This window comes from Aptenodytes forsteri, unplaced genomic scaffold, assembly GCF_000699145.1.
Source record: "Aptenodytes forsteri isolate BGI_AS27 unplaced genomic scaffold, ASM69914v1 Scaffold239, whole genome shotgun sequence".
Lineage (NCBI taxonomy): Eukaryota > Metazoa > Chordata > Aves > Sphenisciformes > Spheniscidae > Aptenodytes > Aptenodytes forsteri.
This window is the reverse complement of record NW_008794743.1, coordinates 1,072,312-1,097,401: the sequence shown is the minus strand read 5'-3', so window position 1 is coordinate 1,097,401 and position 25,090 is coordinate 1,072,312. Positions and strand designations below refer to the sequence as shown.

General features: G+C 37.6%; 1 protein-coding gene across 1 annotated transcript in view; it reads right to left on the bottom strand.

The window, feature by feature from the left end:
* Positions 1 to 25,090, bottom strand: part of TLN2 (talin 2) — a 178,200-nt gene that overhangs the window by 118,079 nt on the left and 35,031 nt on the right. Inside the window, exons 3-7 of the mRNA XM_009273990.1 lie at positions 6,709 to 6,879; positions 4,066 to 4,163; positions 3,275 to 3,404; positions 1,659 to 1,811; positions 185 to 327 (exon numbers count right to left, since the gene is read on the bottom strand). Coding sequence (XP_009272265.1) covers positions 185 to 327; positions 1,659 to 1,811; positions 3,275 to 3,404; positions 4,066 to 4,163; positions 6,709 to 6,844 — 660 coding nt within the window. The 5' untranslated portion in view covers positions 6,845 to 6,879. The remainder of the gene's footprint in view (positions 1 to 184; positions 328 to 1,658; positions 1,812 to 3,274; positions 3,405 to 4,065; positions 4,164 to 6,708; positions 6,880 to 25,090) is intronic.

Sequence of the window (25,090 nt, the reverse complement as noted above, 5' to 3'; positions counted from 1 at the left end):
AGAATCAGCAAAGCCTCTGTACTATCACGTGTTCTTGGAGGGATAGACAAAAAAGTAAAATCAAAGCACATCCAGAACTGGAACTCTACAAGATGGACTATCTCAATGACAAAATTTTTCTGATTAACCTACACAGGTTTCCTCAGACAAGGTAGAACCTGTACTTCTGGTCCACATACTGTACCTGAACATAAAGCAAATTAAGCTGAACAGGATCTCTTGAATCTACATTCTGGTCTGAATAAAAGAACTTCCGTCTCAACAGTAGTGTTTCATTTTCATCGACTCCTTGTTCTCTAAACGTTCGACTGTGATCTAGCCAATTTACTGTAACAGAACCACAGACATGCACATTGTTAAATACGCAGTGTTGCCAATGTTAATAGCTGTTGTGAAAATCATGTGATAATTGGCATTTCCACTGGAAGGGAAACTCCACAAAAAAAAAGTTGCTTTCATTTTTGTTTCTAGTCATCAGCGTTGAAAGTTGCTACAAATGAGAATTGAAGAACAGCACTGCTGAGAAACAAGAATTTACTACAGCATAAAACACCATTAATATTGTTGAAGAAACAAACATAGTAAAGTTTTAATACTAAATTTAGATCTTCAAAGCTTCATTGCAAAATTACTTAAGTTTACCACATTTTCCCCCCTAGAACCAATTGTTCCGTATATCTTTCTTATCCCTGAATACAATTTTAAAACATCTTCCTGCCAGCCACAGTTAATCTTAGCGCCTTAATGTAAAACAGAAAAAATGGTTCTCACGACTTCACGCATAAATCAAATACTGTCTTAGTTCTTTGGCAAACTCCATTTACACTTAAAATTTACACCTTCAAAGACAAAACTACCTTTTGATGGCTTTCAGTAGGCATAAATATTTAAATATCCAACTTTAATGAAGGGGAGAAAATTGTCATTATGGAAATGACCCTTCACACTTAAGTTAAACTCCCCTACCAAACAACTAACAAAAAACACTTCAAAAGATCCGCTAACTCTCATAGCTAGAGGCAACAACTTGTCCGTTGTCCTGGTTTCGGCAGGGGTAGAATTAATTTCCTTCCTAGTAGCTGGTGCAGTGCTGTGTTTTGGATTTAGGGTGAGAACAATGTTGATAACGCACCGATGTTTTAGTTGTTGCTAGGTAGTGCTTACACTAGTCAAGGACTTTTCAGCTTCCCATGCTCTACCAACTGAGAAGGCTGGAGGTGCACAAGAAGCTGGGAGGGGGCACGGCCAGGACAGCTGACCCAAACTGGCCAAAGGGATATTCCACACCACGTGACGTCATGCTCAGCATATAAAGCTGGGGGAAGAAGAAGGAAGGGGGGGACGTTGGGAGTGATGGCGTTTGTCTTCCCAAGTAACCGTTACGCGTGATGGAGCCCTGCTTTCCTGGAGATGGCTGAACACCTGCCTGCCTGTGGGAAGTAGTGAATGAATTCCTTGTTTTGCTTTGCTTGCATGCGCAGCTTTTGCTTTACCTATTAAACTGTTTTTATCTCAACCCATGAGTTTTCTCACTTTTACCCTTCCGATTCTCTCCCCCATCCCACTGAAGAATCTAAAAATGCATTCCGGTCTGGTTTTCTTGAATTATACTGCAGAAAGATATTAATTGAAGAATTATCCTAGAATACACTACTCACAATCATCATCTGTATGAAGCTTTGCCTTCAGTTTTTCCATTTTTCTTTCATCACGCAACAATGTCCTATCTTTCTTAAGCGTTCCTGTACTCTCCTCTTTCTTCTCTTCGATGCTCTCCTGGATTAAGGAATATTCCTCATAATTTGTTATTCCTGGAATTATAAATAAATCCAGTATTTGTAACAATAAAAATTTAATACATTTTAGGACGGGTGAAATATTCTTTTCCATTTATTAAAACACCAATGGTTCACTTCAAGTATAGTAAAGATATTCCAGATGAAATGCTAAAACAGTGTATGGGGAAGGAGATCCCAAGAATAATCTACAACTTCTACCTTCAAGACATCTCTCCAATATCCGGCATTATCCTTCAAATACATCATTCCTTCGTCATATGCTGCATTTGTCACTTTTAGAAAGATATTAAGTTTTTCTGTTATCTACCAAGAGAAGCTGCCAGTTTAAAAATATGAGGGAATTTAAAATAGCAGTAAATTCCAGAATAGAGATGCCATAGTAAATTTCCTTTCATGGATGCCTACAATTGCTTTCTGAGAACTGAGTAATTTCAGCTTGCCCACGATGTACAGAAGAAATGTGGCAGAGCAGACTGAGGAATAGAAACCATGTGAAATACATGATTTTTTTTTAGAGTTTTAAAACTCAACTCTTCCTATGAATTTTACATGAAACTGAATCAAAAATCAGTTCACAACATTTAGCATATGTGCTAAGTTGCTCTCATTTCTTCTGCTTGGTTTTTTCCACTGCTTGGTAAAGCACGTTTATGTTATACAGGAAAGCAAATTAAATGCTCACCTACATGACCGTATTCATGAAAATAAGTCAAACTAATTTTTCAAATAAATTAGTTACAGCACATTAGAATCCAGCATAGAAACACTCAAACAAAATTGAAATGGATGAATTTAAATTTAGCTTAATTCACTTTCCAAGTAAATGAATCTAAATCAAATTAAGGCCACTTTAATTCTAAATGAGAACTAAGCAAGGGTTTAAGATGATTTAAACTAATCCATGTTAGATGCATGTTTATAGTTAAATATGATCTAGTTTTCCAAAATGTCTGTATTTAGATAAATACAAAGACAGATTACAACCAATATGACACATTTTTGACCAGCTGCTCTGGATGGCTTCCGTATGTCATTTCACAAATGATACCATACTGTGACCAACTCTTAATCATAACAACATAGAGCCCTAAGTTCAGATATATTTCAAGGTTAACAGTATTTATCTTTCATCCCATTAAAATTAAGTAGAAATTTAGTTCTAATTCTCTACCACATAGCAGGAAAGCGTATGTAAAAGTTAAGATACAATAAAAAATTTGTAACCGTACTGTCATATAACTTTGTGCCTTCAACTACTAAATACTGAAATTTAAGGATATAACTAACTCTTTACTGACTTTCATAAAACCTGGACAACAGATTTCAAAAAAGTCTTTGGTAAATGTTAACTGATAACAAATATTTTTTAACATATGTGCCAATTTCTAGCCAGTAATACACATAATATCCTAAAAATCAAGATACAAATATAGCAGAAAAACAAGTTCTTAAGTATGTGGGTCCCAAAAGCTTACCTATCCTGCTGCAAATGGTAACCAGCAATTCACCGACTGTTTTAGAATCATCCACCATGACTGTTTTCACTGAACCATCCAACATACGTATTTTCTGAGGTCTCTGTTTCTTTTTGTACTCCAATACATCCTAGGAAGTAAACAATACTGCTTCTAAATGCTTTTGGGAGTCACCACAAGCCAACCCACTAACTTAGATGCCTAAAACAGGATTCCCTCCCCACCCCCCAAGGTGGATTTTTCCCTTTGTTATAGTATAGGCAAACTTATTCATGTAACAAACTTGAGAAGTGACTACTTTTAGTTCTGCCAATGTCATTTTTCAAGAACTTGTGCTAGCCGGCAAGACCAAAACCTAAACAGGGCAGGATAGACCAAAGTACCTTTGTGCTGCAAAAAACAGTTTAGCATTTAAAAAGGATAGCAATGCCTTTTGGTTATAAAGCAAGCTGGCCATAATGTGAGCAAGTATGATCTCCTCATCTTCAGTATACAAGCAACCTACACTATAATGCAAGGTCACCTCAAATATAAACCTTATTACAAAACTTATTTTTTATCTTTCTGTTCGTCATTCTGTTAAGAAGCTATTGGCCAGAGTAGCTCACAGTCACAATCAGATGCAGGAAAAAACTAACTACTGAGGCACAGCAAGGAAGAGAAGCGGGCCAATTTCAGGAACAGACTCAAGACCCTCCTACCCTTCCAAATGCTAAACATTCTTCTTGCTACTTGGGAAACAAGTTTTCTAAAAGCGTGTTGGTGAAAGAAGCAACAGACTTGCACCATACCCCATTTCTCAGCATGTAATAATCCAGTGTTCTTCCAGCCTCCAGCCATATACCTTTTCGAGGATCTTCATCTGACAAGAACAATCCATAGTCAGAGGCTGTGGAACAAAAAAGACAGAGACTCACTGAAAAACATCAAACCTAATAAAGCCAACATAATTTTATTCACGCTTATTCAGCTTCAGGTTTAAGCTTCCATTACACTTACCTTCCATTTTTAATGAACTTGGACAGAAATGTTTTCCTGTGCTTCAGAAAATATTTAGCTTAGCAGCAGATAGCAGGGTAGATCAGACTTTATAGAAGACTTGAATAAAAGCTTCACTAAGCAAGAACATGTCACATCTACTGTGTAATTTGTATTATATTTGTAATTAATTCCCTTCAAGATGACCTTTTTTAAATGCTCATAGGTCCTGCTTTGGAATTGACTAACCAAAAATACAAGCAGTTTGGGCTTAACCATAGTACATTATTTCAAGCAGTAGTTCTATTTAAAAAAATATAGTTTGTTTTCAACCCTTCACATACTGAGTTTATGCTAAACTTTGGAATCTTTTTGGTAGATGCTTCAGGTTTATTTATTTATAATAAATAAAGATATTTATTTATATCCATAATAACAATCTCAGGAAAAACTTGCATCTATTGCAGGCTAAACACAAGCCAATTGATTCTTTCAGAATCACAAGGAAATGATAAAACTCTCATTGTCACAGAAGAACCAACCCTGGCTTAGGCTTCAAAGACTAAACTCCAGGTATACAAAGTGAAGGCCTATGACTGTCAAATTAAGGCCCATCCAAAGCATCTCTTTTTGATAAACATTTGCATGAAGAATTGATACAGAGTACGCTTCACTATCACAAACAGTGTAAACTATTGTTCATCAGCTGAGCCTGCTCTAATTGCAGTTCTATAGCTTAAGCTAACAGCTTTTTTCATACAAGCTGGCCAGCTGTGTGCGCACAGCCTGTTAACAACAGCTCGGTGCAGGGACTGTACCTTGTTTACTTTCAGCCATGTGTTTGGACCAGGTAAAAATAGCTACAATTTTTGGACAATGTTTCATCTTTAAATGTCATGTATAGCAACAATGTACCTTTATGAGCATATATTAAACACATTGTTATTCATGCAAGTATATAAAAGAACTTACACTTAATTAATGGAAGCGCAACCGACTTACAGATACACAATTTCGAAGGAAGAATCCTTCCAAAAAACAACTGAACAAGAAGAAAAACTTTTCCTGTTGACCTTAATTAAAAATTCCACTGAAAAGCTAAGTGATCCATACATACAGAAATGCTTGTGACACAAATTCAGTACAGAATCAGTTACGTAAAATTTTAGAATTTGTGCCTATAAATAGGTTGTGACCTTTAGAAGCACACAAAGCGCCTTGCACAGATCACAGAATTACTGAGGAAGCACAGACTGCTCTGATACTCATTTCTGAGGGATGCACCCTAGTAATGAAATAGTAGTAGCTGTGCAACTTGCGTGTTAACATCACGGCCACCTTTGTGCCAGCATGCAAGCTTGTTGGAGAAATGAAATGTGCACTGTTGACAGTCGTAATGCAGGACAATTACATTTTCTGTTGTGCAGGAACTAGTTTGATCAGCCTGTGCTACACCTCTGTAAGTCTTCTGAACTAACAGGCAAACAACACACATTTTAACAGCCACAGAGAAGGGGAAAGGATACGTTAGTAACCTTACTTCTGTTCATCACTCAACTTCATAAAGTTGTTAAAGTTTATATGTGATTGCAGTGCAATTATGAAGGAAAAGCCCTATTGCATAATCTGAAGAGAGTTCCTAGGCTTTTCTGTGAGGTTCACAACGTTCAGGGATATTTATTACTCAACTTCTCTGAATTCAACAGCTGTTCAAACTAACTGCCTTGAGAGACCAGTATGGTAAAAATGCACAGCTTGTAACTGAAAAATTTAAGATATGTAACTAGACTTCCTAAGGACTCCTGCAACTTGACAACTTTGACTACATTTAAACCAGAGCTTTTGTCCAAGTGAAGACATATTTCATAGTCTGCATTCATCTAATTTGCTCAATAGGCACAGAGACAGTTAAATTTGACTAACACGTAGCAGCATTCTGAGTATGGTATGCACAGCATGGTGATCCTTTTACTTACTAACCAGTTTCAAACATTTCCCTTTGCACATTTTGGAGATGTCCAGCCATTCTTTTGCAATTCATGTTGTCCCTTCCTTTGCTGACGTACAAAATAAGTCTGCCCAGATTTTCCTAGAAAGCATTGCCACAAACATTGCTTTAAAAAGATGGTACCACAAAAATTGCTCTCCAAGCGGGGAAAAAATCATCTTTCAGGCAAACAAACAGTTTAAGAAGTCCAAGTTCCACAAAAAAGTATCCTTTGTAGAAAAACCTCTGTCAGGATGAAAGGAAGTAAAAGAATGCAGCTACCTTCTGTCACTTAAAAATCTGTTTGCACTTTGTGCCTTTCACTCCAGAGCCTTATGATTTAAATAAAAAACCAAACCCTCCAACCTGCAAGATAAATGGAGGAACAGAACAGTGTAAAAAACCAATGGGTCTATGTTTATTTTCAATTCAGCCAATGAATTGACTAAGGACAAATACAGGAACTCACCTTGCCCTGTTTGAGCCTCTGGCACTCGTTCACGAATAACTCTACAGGCATCATACACTGCAGTAGATGGTTCAAACTGCATCGTCTTCACTACATTGCATTGGCGGACACAGATCTTCAAGGAAAGAGCTACCATGGTGTCAAGTCACTTGCAAGTTCCTACTAAAGTATCTGAAAAAGCAGTAATGGCATTATTGCTTAGAATTTTCCATTTAATGCTTTAATACACTCAACTTTCCATTAAAAAAAAATGAAATTAGTTCAATAGAATTATATGTATTCAAATGCAGTTCTATATAAGTCTCATTAGCATCATCAAGCTAGATACTATCCAAACCATGTCTTTCTCTTAGTATATTGGAAATTCATTTTCCAAAAACTTGTGTACACATACTTAAAGGCTGATACTTTGTCTGAGGTATGTCAAAATGGTGCATAGGAAGACAATACACTTACTGGGTGTATTGCCAACGTATTTACTACTGACAGAAAACTATTCTTCTCTTACCACACCTCTTTATTAGAACATTTAGATTAGCTGGTAACTAACAGCTTAGAATAACTAGTTAAATGAATTCAGGATTTTCTTAGCACATAACTTCTCCTTTCTGAAGATACTGAAGTGTGCAATACTGTGTTGTGTTTTTTTTCAAGTCTCCACATAGATCTGATAAATGTTGTTATCCTGTTGCACAGCTACCCAGAGCTTAAAGAACAAGCTATTTTTCATTTCAGTTCTATTTCAGAAACTTCACTGAATTTGACAGCATTTGTCTACAGAAACAGGAAGCTACAGATGCTTTTTGTTTTGTTTCATTTTGTAGATAGTCTGGGTTTTGTCTCAAGTGTCTTCCCTTGCTGTCATTAACACTCCAACCACTCTTCCATCATCAGACTTTCCACAGTGATCTCCAAGAACTCTTCAGAACTGAAGTCCTTTCTGCATAAATACAGAATCTACTAGAATCCCCAAATCCTTTCTGCATAAATTAATGTATGTGTATTTTAAATAGGAGGACGTGAGATTCTATGTACTACTGCCGCTGATGATAATTTGAGCAGGACAAATTCCAGTAGTTAAACAAAAATTTAAACCCCAGTTGTGCATCTTTTTACAGCCCAAATACTCAGGACTGTTTGGCAAAATCACTTTAAGGAATAGGAAGGAACCACCGTTTACATTTCATCAATGCACCGATGCACTGAGCTCAGTGATTGTATCCCTTCTCCAAGGCACAGAGAGCAGACAAATCATTTCTCTACCAGTAACATTTAGGAGCAGCTTTGGCTCTAAAATGTCATCCTCCCCTGTATTTTTGCGGCAGCCCATCCATCTGCCTCTCAAAAGCAAATCATCCTACTTCATCTTTTTTAGTACTTCCAAGACCACTCACTACCAATATGAAATGCTAGATATGATAAGACTATCTGACAAAGGAAAAGGGGTGAATGAGCAAAAAAACATACAAGAAACATTAATGTACACACCTCAATGCTTTCCTAACCTATCAGTGTCTGATAACAAAACAATCTGTATTTTGAACCAATCATTCTAGGCAGTGGTCTGATAAATAAATGAAGATCTTTCCCTACTACTAAATACTAGTAGTTCCTAAAACCCACCCAAAAGGTCTTTACGTTTCAGAAGTAATTGTTCAGTATAGCAGCAGCACAAAATAAATGCAAGACAAAAAAATAAATCTCTGCAGTATTTCCATAGAGATTCACCATAACTGGGTTCAGTTCAGTACTTTTATCATTTATACATAAGCAAACCTCAGAGCATTACAAAACCCAAAATATCCCAAGAAACCACAGATTGGAACAGTTTTTCACCATCCAGAATGGTCCCAGGAAGAATAATTATGTTCATGTCTGCTTATGTGCACTGTTAAAAAAAAAGGTGGCACACTAAACAGCTGGAAAAGAGACAGGTCAGCTTGGAACAGTCTGACCGAGTTGCTCAGAAGGCAGTTCTAACTCACAGGTGACCTCTGAAACCTGGCTGTCAGCTTCCAGTGTGGTAAGGTGAGACACAATTCCTGCTCCCTCCTCTGTCTGGTCAATGTGTTAAAGCAGGGCCATTATAATGCAACCCTCAACTCTCTCTCCCCCCCCTATTTTCTACTCCTCTTAAAAAGAGGAAACAATATAAAGTGACACCAGTGAACAGGTAAGTTCTAGAAAAAGCTTTCCTCTCCTCTTTGCTTTCTATTGCACCTGAAGGTAAGACTTGCAAGCCACACACATCACATCTTCAGACTTCATCTGATTATCTTGTCTATTAAAAGGCAAAGTGGATACTGACCCTTTTCCTGTCAACTTTCCCATGAACAAGCTGCAGTCTTAACTTTTGGTATGAATGACTTTGGTTGAAGGGAAACAATCATTCAGAAAAAGTGTAAGCACATTCAGCAATCTTCTTTTAAAAAAAATATCTTGAGTAGAGGCATTAAAAGAGGTCTCCTCTCTTCTGCCAACATATAAAGGAGTAACACAGATGACTGAATCTGTATTCTCTGACATTAAAGCAAAGTGAATATAATACAGTTGCACAGGCACATTGCAACACCTTCTGAAAGACTGAATTAAACTTCCTTTAAGGTAGAAAATAGGATCCACCTGAAAAATCTTTGTGTGTAATGAAATGATTGACTGCTTTCTAGTGTGGAATACTAGACAAGTGACTGCAAGTCACCTGACTTGAAAGTTTCATGCCATACAAATCCTGACAGTAGTGGTTCTCGTGTAAGTTATGGTGATGTAGTATTATGCTTCCTATGTATAGCTGAATCTTTTAATATTTCAGAAAATAACATTTTCTTTTAAGGTGAAGGGTCACAAGGTTATGGCATGAAAATAGATACAGTTACTTGCAAACAAAAAAATCTACTTAATCTTTTAGTTAACCCTTTTATATGCAACATTCAAAAATGGATTTTTAAAAAGGGCACTAACTCACATCAAGGAACATCCAAATTCAGTCCAGTGTCTAATCTCCCTTTATCAATGGAGAAAAAGGAGTAAAGAAAAACCAAATGGTGAAGACTGACCATGAAACTTTAACCAGGGAAAAAAAAAAATTAAAATATTCTGGTAAAGTTATGGTGATTTTTCAGTTTGTACTGCTGCTTTTACTAGGTTAGCATAAATTTAGCAAAACAGAGCATTCAGATAAACCTGATCTCATCTGTGAGATCCAGAACAGAATAAGTCAGAAATAGAAAGCAGTTTAGCCAATACAGTATTGTGTCACACACTTGATAAATTTAAAAACAAGCAGAGGCCCCATTTCTTAAAATTTAGACAAAAAAAGTTTTTTTAAAATGCATTAAGTAGTTTCTCAGCTTGTTAATATTTTCACTTTGTGATCGTCCGCCACAGAAACCATAAAAACATGTGTCGGAAGGAACCTCAAGAGGCAGCCTAGCCTAGTCCCTTGCATTGCATCCCTATGCTGTTCCTGCCAGATGCTCATCTAATACATTCTGACAAAGCTCCATTGAAACAGAGTCCACAACATCCACAGGGAAGCTGCTCCATTTTTATTTTTCTTTTTCCTACGTCTACATTTTGGGTGGTGTCCCCCCCCCCGCCCAAGGTTTCAACCTAGGTCTTCCACTTGTTCCACAAAGGAACCTTTTTCCCTGTCCTACATAAACAGACATGGCAAATTGATCCCCGACATCTTTAACAAGTTGGGAACCTGTAACTGTGTCCTCCCAATGCCCCTCATTTTTTTCCAGGTCAAATTCAACTCCTTAAAGAAGGAAGGACCTAAATGCATCAGTGGTCTGGTCGTCTTCAACTCAGTGCTTTTGGTTTCAGAGACACCAAAGAATGCTTTATTCAAAAAAGAGCTTATGAAAAGAGCCCATGAGTTATCAGCTTCCTCCAACAGTGTGTTCTCAAACTTCAGAGAAAGGTTTTCATCTGCCTCCTCCAAATTACCCTCAGGCTCTAAACCTCCCCACTTGGCTTTCAGTAATATCCGGGACAGGCAGTTTCCATCTCCTGGGTAACAGCCAAAATAGGACACCTGTTTTTTCTCAAAAGAACTAAGAACTTGGTCATGAAAAAGGGCTGAGATCACAGAGAAAAACAAGGGAAAAATATGTTCTGTGTTCCCTTTATCTTCTATACATTGATTCACACCACATTTAAATATTTCTCTGTGTGGGTAGTGGACTCTCTTTGCCCCCCAATATCACTCAGCCTCTGGAATGGCTGACCAAAAGTCAAAGGGTTCCTGGAAATTAAGAGGATTTTGGAAGGAATGGTTTGCCTGGTATTAAGTCTAATGCTCTACGAGTAATGAAGTAGGTAGTTTCTAAATCAGACTGTGACTGATATGTGCTTGCAAGGCTGGAGACTGAAGTAATAAATTGTGGATCTGACAGGTTTGGGAGAGGTAGCAGCAGCTCCGAGCTCTTAAAAAAAAAAAACAAACCCGCAGCAGCTCCGAGCTCTTAAAAAAAAAAACAAAAACCAAAAACAGATCATCAGTGAGAGAACCCAGTGTCTCCAAGTACATATCTGGAGTATGTATGTCAAGGACTTAAGTTGAATCATCACAGTACCCAGCTTCTGGGAAACAAAAACAAGATTATAACCAGTGGTTGAATCAAAATGAGCAGGCCTCTGGATGCCCACAGAGATACCTTGCAAACAAAGCAAACAAGCAAAAATATTTCAAATATATAAAACCCAAGATATTATCAAGTGCTGAAAAGTAAGACATAAGAACGAGGCAATATTATGGTTCTTTAGAGTAAAGTAACTTCAAGCTGGAGGAATGCCTGCCATTCCGCCTGCAGTTCAGTAGCGGTGTAGCCACGGCAGCAACCAGCTCCCCTTCAGCTCCAGAAGTTAACAGACCCTCTCACAGCTGCCAACATTTCTGTTTGCATAATCACTTTCTCAACCAATTCTGACACTTTTTTTTTTGTCTTGGCCATTGCATTTTTGAAGAATATTTCCCTTACTTTTTGACAGAACTGGGTTATGGAGTGATTATACTCGTGATTTGCCAGAACATCCAAGGCAGTAGTACTCTCCAGCAGAGGAGCAGGAGCAACGTGTGGTAAGGAATGGTCACTGTCCCAGCTGGGTCACCATAGCCTCTGGTCACTGTACCTCGGGAGGATAAATCTTGGAGCAGGCACCTGTACTTCCATTTGCACAGCCTTACTTCAATTCTCAGCTGAAGTTACTGTATCCTTCCCAAAAGCTCCCTGCATAGACACATTCTCACAACAGCTAGAGCTAGGATGCTGTTACTGTTAAATTACAATAGGTGTGGGCTTAGAAGCAGATACATACCCAATGAACAGTTAAACTATTTTTCTTTAACAATTTCTCTCATTAAATTTTCTGAAATTCTAGGGACTAATATTTACAAAACTAAACATCTCTTCATCTCTTGTAAAGTAGGTACTTTCAGTGAAACAGTTTGAACACTACATACAGAAAAACATTCTTCGCTGAAATAGCTGTAAATATTTATAGATCTGAACATTCTATTTTCCCTGAAATAAGTTTGCAAAATGCTTTTCTATTAATTTAATTTTTTGATAGAAAATAAGCCAGAAAACAAAAGGTAACTATTTGTTACAATAGTTACTTGACAGCAAGTCACAAAATAATAAATCAAACAAAAACTTAAATGTATTTGAGAAATGTCTCTAAAGTAACAGGAAGAAAGTCAATGTCAAAGCACACACACCCTTAATTTCCACTGGAAATTTATTTAGAATTGCTTTTCCTCCTGGTGTCATTCAAGAGGAGCAAAACAGAACTATCCAACACTTAGCAGGACTGCCAGAGCTGAGTAACATACTAATTTCCTCACGCCCTATTGCACCTCTTCCTTCGTCGGTCCTAACAATAATTTCTACACACTGTCTGTGCTACCACAGTAAGAAGTGAATAGCTTTTGCATGGATTTACTCTCCAAATTCCTTCTTCCATATAGCTTGGCTGTCTCCTGTTGAGGGACATCAATATAACTACACAGTCAGCCGGAAATCTACTTTTCAGATAAACATTCAAGAGTGATTCATGGCCCCGTGCTCTGTTCAGCAGAAGCACAGCGTTCTGTACCACATGGCACAGCCAACCTAGCTAGCATTTGAACTGAGGCAATACCAATACGCTACAGCTGTTGGAGTAACTATACTATAGTGTAAAATCAGTAAATAATAAAACCAGAAAACAGCGTCTCGAACTTTAACTAAACTGGTGAAAATTAACCCCACAATTCAGTAATGCCAAACCAGTGGTGTAACAGGATTAAGGGATGCCCAATTTTAAGTATGTATAAATGCTGCATGGTTACAAATGCTCTTTACTCAGGCCCCTAGTGCAAACCCCCTACCGCAACTATAAACTACAGGAAACCAAACCAGTGGGACAAGAAACGTATTTCTTCCAGGTTCCTCCCAGGTCCTCTATATCTCCCCTCCCAATAGACGACTAGCACCAACAGTACCTCCCTCCTCCTAAAATTCTCCCTGAATGTGGAAAAAGCAGCACATCAGGGATTGGCACATCCTGACAAATGCTTAGGTCCTTTGTACTTACTGGAATAGTTTGTATGAAAACTACTAAAAAGTAGTTTACAGAAAATGCACCATCTAATTCTAGCTACCATATTACGTCCGTACGTTGCTAACAAATCTGGACAACCAGATCTGACATTTTACAACACTTACTGTAGTTGCTGGCTCAGTCTGCCTACCAATTGAACAACACAGCGTCAAAATACAATGAAAAAACCCACAGATTTCCTAGAAATATCAACTACAGTTACTTGCAGTATGAGGGAGCACTAAAATATTCTAAATGGTTGGCTTTTAACAGTGATGAAGTTCGTGGATTTTTTTTTTAAACTCACGATGACACACCAAAGGTTTCCCAAATCACTTTCATCACAGTAATAGATCTGCACTGCTGATGTATCTTTACTAATTTGTTTGTGCTACTCTATGGCCAAAGTATTTTCTGTTAACAATAACAAAAAGTGAAACAGGCATCTACAAGTCCCTTTTCTCCATAATTTCTTCTGTGTACAGTATGCACACTTTTCTTCTTAGCCTGTGTGTAAAAAGAGCTCATGGAAATGTTCAGGGCCCTAAGCAGCAGCCTGTCCAGTCATTCTCAAGCCAATTTAAGGAAAAACCCTACATGATTTCTCTCCTGGGGAAAATATTTCTAGAGCAAGGGAAGTTTTAATGCATCAAAATTTACTTGGACAAAGTTTTATTCCAGTGACTCCAGAAGTCAACATCGGCCTGCTCTATTTGTTCCATGCTTCAGAGAGGTACCCCACTGGTTTTCGTTCAGGAGCTTTTGCCCAGGAGGTATCTCACCAGGCATTGCGAGGAGGGGTACTAGTGACACAAGCTGTAAGCTTCTGCTCTAGTGGGAAACTTCTCAGTCTTTCTGACCATGAGAAGAATGTACAGGAAACCAAATGGCACCACCAAGGAATTTGAGGATCCCTTGGTTGTTGGTAAACTTCTCTGCTGCTCAGACAAATGGCTTTCCCAACCAGCTCCTTAAAAAGCCTTCTGTAACAGTTCGTAATAATGAGTTGTCTGCTGTTTGTGAATTGGTTTATGTTAAAAGCATTAAGATGGATGACTCCCGTACTGATCAAGTTCAGACTTGCCCTAGTTAGAAAACTTACATTATTTTTGTCAGGCTCATTAAGGGAGTGCTGAATCAGTGAGGGATCCAACTCTGTGCTACTTTAAAAGTTTACAGGTCAAATCAATACTATGGATGTGAGTCTCGGGTAACGTACAGAATGCTTCTCTGTCCCACAATATCTTGCTCAGATTAACCGGTATAGTAAAATGACAATTACAGAAATTCCACAAAAGATTCCGCAAGAAACTAAATGGTACCCGAGAACCCAGCTCTGCTAGACTGGGAAGGTGGCACTGATGTTACAACTACCTCATCAGCTGCTGTACAAAGAGACAGACTAAGGCAAGGGTGAAGCATTTTACAAGGACTCTCAAGAGACATGTAACCCAGGGTAAAAGGCTGTATTCTCTGAATATTGACAAGGACAGAAGTTTGCATCACGTAATTCCAACAGGAATCAACTATCATCAAGCTAAAAGCATACAATAAAACAGCAGAAGAATTGCTTACCAGATGCATGGGAGAAATGAGATTTAGAGGGGAGACCAATTAGTGAACACTAACCTCCCTGATTATTCACATACCCACCTGGCTTAATTTGTACCATTCCTACCCTAATGTCTGTGGTGTCTGACAGCTGATGGGGCCATGACATTATCTGTATATTTTGAACTACATTGCTAAGCAAACAGAGAACGCAAAATCTCAGCTTAATATTATCTCTGATTAATGCTATGAGAATATGAACACTTCTTTGCCTTCCATTTCACACCCTTGCCAATAGAGTGTTTGAAGTAAAACACAATCCAAAAATATCTGCGTTTCTAAACTAGGCAAATGTGGAACAGCTAACACTGACACTGTCAAATATGGACTACACCCACCCAGTTAAAGGAAAGTTGCCGCTGCCAGTGCTATGGTTAAAAGCAAAGCTCTGCTATGATTTAGTAGAGATCTGTCTCCCTGGAGATATTTCTTAACTGGTTCATTCAGGCTTGAGCAAATACAAATCTAGGTCATGAGACTGCCACAGTCTAAAAGCCTGCATGTGTACATGCTAGGATAGGCAAAGCTACATATTTTTATACTAGATTAACTTTGTAAGAAAATCCAGTGGGACAAAAGTTCTCTATTCTTTCCAGTACTCCCACCACCTACCTGCTGGCACAGGGCACCAGCAAAACAGGACACATTACATTTTCTGTTGTTCATGATGGTTGACCATCTAAGTCTATTGCAACATACCAAATACTTGTTTAATGGACTGGTGCCTGGTAAGACCACCTTAAGCAACAGGCACTCAAAAATACAAACCCAACTGTACTGATAGCTACATGTGATATTTCCAGAATTATGAATGCAAATGAAAGTGTCATCCTTCAAAATCAAGGATGATGAAACCACAAGGCAGGCAAGTGGGCAGATGATTGCACAGGCACGGAGGGTAACAACACACATTTTGCGACAAACTCACAATGGCACTTAAACTAGTTGGCCTTTGCTGCTGTTGGTATCTTAGGTGCTTATCATATAAAAGGTCACACTGCTTCTTTCCAAGGAAGATCGCCCTCTCTTTAGTGCTCCATTGCTGTCAATTTGTAACTCATTTATACCACGATGCTCTCAAAGGTGCTTAAGGGGTGCTATTAATATGCTTTACTAGAACACTAGGCTGATTCTCCACCAGAACATTGTATAGGAGCTGAATGATCATCTGTGGATTGTATGCCTGAAACGTATGTCCATATGTCATAGCAAGGCCTTCATCATCAACTCCTTGATGGCAAGACACTGAAGATGTCATCACTGGCCAGCTGCTTTGCCATTCCACTGAACAGTGTAGAGAAGTGCTTCAGGAACAACCATCACTGATGTGCAAATATCACACTTACAAACACTGGACTGGAAGTTGTGTCTTGTCAGTAAGTTTAGAAGGAGCAGTATGCACTCTTCTGGTGATCAGAAAGGAAGGGGGGGGGGAAATCTCCCTTTCCCTCTAATAAGCTCAAAGATGAAGGCAAGAGCAGTAAACCAATAGATTAAAAGTTGATGTTCTGAACGGGCACTGAGTACAAAGATACAGTTAAAACCTTCAAGAATCTCAGGAAAAATTCACAGCATTTATCTGTAGCATGCAATACTGAATCTTAAAAACAAACCACTTGAAAAACAGTAAAATGAAGGTGAACTACGGCAAGCTTTGAAAGGTTACTGTGAAAGTAGGCTTTAATCATTAGTAAAGCATTAATCATGCCATTCTCAGTTCACACATAGTCGTACAAGAACAGCATGTATTTTGCTAAGAACGCAGCAAGCAAGTACCCTCAAGCAGAATTATTTAAGAGACCAAAATATTTGAGTCTAATTAAGAGTTGTTTATAGGACAGTCAGCTTATTAGCAATTCAACTACAGTTTGCTTTTTAAGTCAAAAGGCATATTTGCAAACTAACTTGCTTGAATGTAATTTCAAAAGGAGGTATGAATTACAAGGGACTACAGGAGGAACATCATTGTCCCAAACAGAGCTGAAACAGCGTTTAGATAACAAAAGCAAAGAGCTTTACTGGAACTAGTTGTAACAGAAATCATTAGCATCAGTAGAAGCCTCCAATATGGCAGTCAATAACTAAACTCTTTGAAGAGGCCTTCCAGGCATTTGTTCTTATTTTACAGGAACACTGCAGGAGAACCTGAAAACAGGGAACAAGAGTTTCTGTAGAAATCAGAAGTGAACCAACATCCTTTTACTAGGTTCCTCTCCAAATGAAGTGTTTCTGTTGTAGAGATGAGCCCTTTTAAGAGAGTCCTTGGGAGGATGGTAATAAAGATGTTCACAGATGCCAGGAGTATAATTAAAACAGTATCTGAGATACAGAAGACATTTTTGTTTGGTGGGGTTTTGTTTGGGTTTTTCTGAGGAGGGATTTGCTTTACTTTTTTTTAAACTGAAGAGAACTGCTTGTAAGGTTAATCTAGGTCCATCACAAGAGCTGCAACTTGCTTACAGTGGGATATATACTTATACACCTTCAGATATATTTTCTGATTTCTGGTAATTTAAGAGCACATAGGTAAATTATAGGATAAGAAGTATAAACGAAGATAACAAATACTTTCTTTTCTGTGGAAGAGTTAAGCTGATACGAAACTGATTTTCCAAAGCAGCAGATTTGAGTATTTGAAGCATTTCACCCACAGATTCTAAATCACACTAACAATAGTAATAGGTTGAACTACCAAGTGGGCTGTTAGATCCAGACTTGCACAGTTCTGTATATTCACACTATTTTCAACTGCTGAAATGCTATAATGTTTTGAAGGACAATTTTTAAGCTTTTATGTCTAGGTTCACAACCTTTGGGCACACTCACTTCAATGCTTTTTTTCCACCGAATTAGTTCAAAGCCACCACTCAAAGTTCTGAACCATGCCTGCCTTTCCTCGCAACTGCCCCAAAGTAGGACGTAATAAACCACTCAGAGTTATTAATTTAGTCATTAAATGCCACAGCTAGGATATGACCTCTTGGATTCACCTACTGTGGTCTAAATATTACTCTTCATTTCCTCTTTTCTTTTTTTTGAAGTGACATGAGTAGGCAGAGTTTAGAATATGTTATGAGTTTTGTACAGTAATATACTCTGCCCATTCAAAAGAAAATAAAAGAATCAGTTTCTTCAGGTACACAAACAGTATTGCTAAGTTCCAGATAAAAGCGTCATGGTAATTCATATAAGGATTCTTCTGTTACTTTCCTCCCACCCTCCTGAACATCACCTGATGCCACCCTGGAACTTTTTGATCATTTTCTTTAAGGAGAGTGGTGGTCAACAGTTCATAAATACTCCACTCAATTACCTACCTTAGGGAACATGAAGGCAACTAATGGTCTGCTTGAGTTTCTTACAAGCTTTATAAACTCCTTCTTCATTCGTTATGGAAATTGAACTACTGAATAAAATAAAATCCACTTAGCTACTGAAATCACTGAATAAATCCATATTGATCATTTTGATCAGCATCATCATGATGAATTAGATGGGGTAGACAAGTCTTCAGAAACAGCTTTGCTACACAGAACAAGAAAATTAGTGAGGCTCAAGTAAAATTACTTTTTGCCAGTTCTGTGATGGGGTGTATGTAGAACAGTTCTCTGCTCTCATTGATTTGATCTGAAATGGTGGACTTAACGGGCACTGAAATCACTTTCAGTAGGTTTTGATCCATTTATGCCAACAATCAGTTAATAGAATAACTTAAAACAGTTCACTAAAATAGGAAGTGAGGCAGAAAAAAATAGTAGACATTTATAAAATGTTATTTGAATGAATGCAACTAGTCTACCAAGCTAGCATTCCACCTATTTAAGTAAGCTCAGAAGAACCTGAAGGAGGACTACACAGAACTGGTAGTCATGCTGACAACAAAACCATCATCTCCATGATGAACTTCATCTGCTCATCCAGAATCTTCACAAATTGAGGATGAAGGCAAAGGAATTCCTGACTTGGAAAACCATTATTTCTTGCAGGCCCATTTTGAAAGCAGGATGCTTGTTAAAGAGCTCAGTCATTTAGTGAAAATTTAGGTTGACAGCTTAGAGACTGATTGTCATTTATATTAAGCGAAGCATGGCAAAGCAGGTCCTAGTGAGAAAGTTATAGCTACTCTCCAGGCAAGCTAACTCAAATTTTCTCTGTTCAAGTACATAGAGTGCGCTAAAATTCATTCTATGTTAAAACAGCCATATACAGAAAGATGAAGTGCACTTTAAAACTGTATGGTTCGATATAAATCCAAGTGCTTGAGCAACCATTTTTATTTAAACCTTCAGCATCTACTGAGCTTGTCGGGAATACAAATGATAGCAAAATCACCGTCATAGGAAACATTCATTTCCACAGCGTCTTTTGTTCAAAGGAAACATTCATTTCCACAGCGTCTTTTGTTTTAAGATGGTGATTTAAAAAAAAAAAAAAAGGGACACTGAATGCTATCTTGTCTGTCTTTCCCACCAGGATATAAATCCAGAACTTGTCATATCAGTACAAACCCCTCCCACCCCAAATGCTCAGCATGCAACATAACACTGAGTTCCACAATACACTACGTATTATGTATAAATATAAAATATATTTATATAAAACATTTAAATAAATATATTTATACATATAAATGTATAAATATAAAACAGCATCAGATACTGATGCTTCCTGTCTTCTTGTTAAACCCTGCCATTATGTGCCTTTTGTACAGGTCAGATACTTATTACAGTTACAATAATAAAACACTGGTCCAAAAGTAAAGAAAAGCATATTCTTCTGATAGCCCACTGTGAAAAGTCAATTAATAGAAACTAAAGAATAGGTAAGTATGTGCAGTAAACACAAAATCGTAGGGTTTACTCTGAGGTAAATATGATATGGTCATTCAAGAAGCTACTACATTCTAATACAGGGTTAAATAAAATCATAATTAAGAATCAGACAGTATTAGAAAGCATATAAGAAGCCATATGGTACGGTCAACTACAAAAGGACTGAATTACTAGTGTTAGGTATTTGATTCTCTGACCTGTACACATAACATTTTATAGTAATTTTTGCTTTAATATTTAGGCACCTCTTACTGTGACTAACATCAACTATCATTTGTTGTTTTTCCAACAACTATCAGACATTTTAGATTTAAATTGGTTGTGTAAACAGAACTCTGCTGCCATCATGGACATCTCTTCTTGAAACAGAAGCACAGAACAAAGGAAACATGAGTAAAATTACCAAGTTGACACTAAGCCCAAATTAGGGTAAGACAAAAAAAGCCCAAAGGTAAAAACTGCAGAAGAGTCAACACAAACCTAACAACCAAGCTGGTATTAGTACTTTAACAGAATTTGTTGCAAGCAAAATAATTCCTTGCTGGATTCCTAACACGAACCACAGAACATATGGTTATGGGCCTGGAGTCAAAATGGAAAAACCCACTAACTGCTTCCCACAGACACTTTTCAGACTCGGAGATACATTTTTGGTGTCACTTACACAGAGTGTTACCAGCGTCAAAATTTAACATGAATTTTTCCCTGCAAAAACAATTGGACAAGAATGGTGATCCTACTGACTCAACCCAATGCAATTTTTTTCTGCACAAAACGTTACTGAAGAGGCCTCAGACAGGAGTCATAGCATGGAGTTTTTCGTAAAAAAAAGTACCTGACAATTCACTGGAAAGGATTGGCCAAAAAGACTTGCAAAAACAATTTTGAAAAGACATCACGTGAACAATGTAAACTATTATATGTGATTCCTCTCCACACCTTTCAGTACCGCTTGGTATAAGTTCCATGAAGAGGCAGGTTGTCCAGGATCAAATGGTCAAGCAAGTCCACCAGAACAATTCACTAATGGCATTTCTTCAACATTTGCTTTACATAGCTATATCCATTGGAACTACCCCACAGGTTGCTGAGCTGATTCTTGAAACAAAGTGTTTCTTAGAAACTGAGACACTGGACACTTTGCTCAAGATCAATTAGAATACCCGTGAATGTGAAATGTTTTTCAAAACTTGAACTATTACTCTCTTACTCCCCCATGGCAATCAAACTAAATCAGGTTTCAAAAAAACAAGTACACAAAAGAAATAAGAAGAAATAAAACAATCCATATCAAGTCAAACAGCTTAACAGCTTTTTTTTTTTCATTAGCATCATGTAGTTCACTACAGTGAATACTTTAGCACACTTTTCTTTCCACCCAATAATATTTATTGGAGAATTCAAAACAAATCCAATCATTATTTGAATATAAACTATAATTAATTCAGTCAAGTTTCTACCTCTTAAATACTCTGGTCTCGATCCCATCTACTGTAGTGTTCTCCAGACAATTTTTCCTCACAAGCAATCAGAATTTGGAATCAGTATGAGATTAACACAATTTCTGTATAAATCATCATTCTTTATCAATTTTCTTGGAGATAAGAAGGCTTACAGAAAAAGAGTAAAAAAAAAATCAACAAAAAATTTGCATGTCAGCAAAGACAGCAATACTAATCCAACATACATGCCTCACTAGAAAGGTGGTCACATAGAACTGTGATAATTTCATCATATCCTGACAAATGCTGGGGAAGTATATGCAACAGTTTACAGAGTCCATGACTCAAATGATGCATTCATAAAACATGTCAAATCAAAAACCAGCAGATCATGCAATCTCCTTCCAACACATTTAAATAGCTACTAAAAAAAAAGCTTTTCCTGCTCTTCCAACCTCCATCACCTACTTGAGATTTAGTACGAATGCAGTTACCGATCATAGTTTACAGTATCTAGAACACCAATGGATTTGTAGATGGTATTGCAGCAAGCTTGAATGAGCTTAGTGCATGCTCCTTTCATTTACTGATGCTAGCAACTGAACAGAGGAGGAAGAAGGGACAGAAAAACAGGGTGTCTCACTACTTAGCCATTTCATGCCATCTCAAAGGGTGAATGCTAGTTGTAAAGATTTTTTAAACATCAGGTTTCTGGTAGAGACGTCGGGCTTCTCCATGCTTTTTGATTAATAATTTTTTTTTTTTTTTTTTAAATAAGAACACTTTTTCAACAGAAGAAAGAAACAGGGAATGGCTAGTCAAAAGAACTTTGGGTAAAACATGTAGAGGAGTAAAGAGAAAAAAAGAGTAGCCGAGGAAAGGAACAAGACCTATAGCAATAGACTGCGGAAGGCGCAGTTACTACCAGAATCACCGATGCTAATGCAAGCAGAAAAGCTGAGCAAGGACACTGCAATTGCACCTGTCAAATCAACATCTCTGACACAGCCACAAAACAGAACACAGAGACTGAGACACACGAGAAAGCTAATGTACATTAGAGTGAATGTTTCAAGCAAGCACCACAGCATTCATTTCACTCCAGCTTTAAGAGTGCTCCATACCCTCAAGGTAAAAATCTCACAACTACTCGGATAAGGAAGGGAGGAGATTATAGGTTGGTGTAATCCTTATGAAAATTTCTGAACATGTTTAAGCTTGAGAAAAACCTAAATCTCTGAAGAGACCAGGATTGAACCCCAAAGCAGCTGCTAGTCCTACAACAGAGACAGAAAGGAAGAGATCATAAAACACTGCTGAACTTTTAACAGGGCATAACAGTGTGCGCAAACATTACATGTCAATTACATTATACTTAGCATAGCACACTGCCAACTGTGTGCTAATCTAAGATCAAACCTCCTCCTACATCAAATGTGCTCAGAAAGAGACTCTGCTGCTGATCCTACTGAAAAGCTCAAAGTCAGCTTGGCAGACTTCAAATGGTTGAGCCTGAATTCAGATATCCCATTATTTTTCTTAGCAAAGCGTATTTCAAGATGTACCTAAACCACTGGATGATCCTTGTGCCTCGTAGCTATTTGCTCTCGTAAGTGCCTTAAAATGCGTTACTAATGCAGAGCAGGAATATACTAGATATGTGCTATAGATATGGAAGAACACACTTATTCTACACCTACATACATAAACATATATATGTATATATGAACAGATGTATATGAACACACACACTTGCACATACACAACTGAAAAGATAGGATGTTGGATAGGCTAGTATTTGTGACACAGGTATAAATTCGTAAAAACAACAACAAAATGCACTGAACTCCAGCTACCACTGTCATTTAAAATGCACTATCCAGAAGAGGATTACCGAGTGCATTCTCCACAGAAACCACCCCTCCAGAAAACTCAGTTTCTTAAGTCAGAATAAAATGACCTACCAGGACGTCCTCCACCTCAATTGATGGTCAACAGCATCAATGGAGAATACAGTTTAACAGGGAAGTTCATAGAGCAAACAGGACCACAAAGGAATCAGCACCATCTTGGACCATTACACATCACTCCTATTTCATTCCAATGTTCTGCACTACATACAGCCTCCTAAAAGATTTAAGCCACCACCCTTTGCAACGTACAGAAAAAGACCAGAGGGCAATAAAAAAAAGTTACTGCATAAAAAGGAGAGGAACTTGTTTTCCAAGTGCAGGTGGGAAAAATAATCTGTCAAAATCATGGCTTCTGTTGATTATAGCCAGCAGCAAATGGGAAATCAACCTGATATCCAATTTACAACCACAGATATCATTTCCTATCTAAAAATACGAGATTCCAGCTAGGGCTTCCACTTGTTTCAGCTGGGATCAACCTTTGACAGTTATCATTTTGGCTACCTAGGAGATACTCACCAAGTAGCCCTCTCCAAGATTTTTTACTTAATGTCTATTGAGGTGGGAATCAGAGGAATGCCAAACGCAGATAGTCAGAAGTGTTTGAAGTGGTCCTGCAATTCAAGCAACTGAGCTGCAAATCGGGGACAGACACTGACTTATTCTCCCTCTAGGGTTTCTACCTGCAAACAGATTTTCCATTAAAAAAGGTCTTACGCTAAGGAAGGCTACAATAAGTAGGGCACTAAGATTTCCCAGTTGGAAATTTCACAGATTCAGCAACAAATCGAAATATATGGTCTGAAAATACCTCCTCCTCAGACCACATCCTTAAAGGGAAAAATCACAACAAAATGACTTTACAGCAACTTATTTAAAAGACAGCAACAGCTGAACATCTCTTTTTCACTCCAATATATTATAATTCATGTTTCTCATTTCTCAGCTTCTGTGAGGAGTTCAGTGTTAATTTCTGCAGACAACATCACACAGCAAAACTGATTTAGTTTTCATTTTTCTATACTTTCTAGGGTGTTCCCAGCTCTTACTCCTGTGCCAAAACTTTCATTTTTACTGCTGACTTCCACAGTGAGTTTCAGGCACTTCCAAAAATAAATCCATGAAAGATAAGACAGAAAATAACAAGACATTTGGATAAATAACAACATAGGGGACAGCTGTGCAGGGAGATTCATTCTTTCCATCACTGTGTAAAGCCTCTCCAGCTCCAAGTAGCTACAGAATCATGGAATTCTGTTTGTCATGAGATGTAGGCTCAACTTGCCACCCAGCAAACAGACCTTGTCTGGAACCAGTGCTTCTCTTCTGAGAAATAGAAGAGTGTTCACAAGGTCCTGATGTCATGCATTAATTTTTCTGTTTATTTTCTTTCAAGTGTTTAAATGAGTTTTGAAAACAATTCCTGGCTTAAAGGAACAGTAAGTCCAACAGAATCCCTAAACCTAAGCTATTAATGTTGTGAAAATTCAACAGAGGTATAAACCTGTATTTAAAACCAGAGTATGTTATAACATTTTCCTCCTAACTTCATACTATAAAAACACAAGGATGGGTGTATTTCTAAACAAAAATCCCTATCCATCCTTATCTGATCTCATCAAGGTTATCTTCTGCACACAGTGCAAAGCACTGGATGTTTTCAAGCATACTATTTCTGTAGCAAACAACTAAGCACAATGTATATGGGCAAGAGGTTACACCAATACTTAATAAAGATCTGTTAACTATTTTGGTATCTATTACCACCTGACAAGGAACAAATAAACCACAACTATAGAAACATGTAGCATATTCACAATCAAACTACTAGAAAATTCAGCTTTATTTTTAAAAACACGTGTGTTAGTAAAAAGGTATTAAAGTGACTGATGTGGTAAATAACATGTTTAATGACGTATCAAGTCTCAATTTTAGAAGTACTACTTGGCTTTGATATACTATTTATATTTTTACGTGTGTGCATACAAACACACTA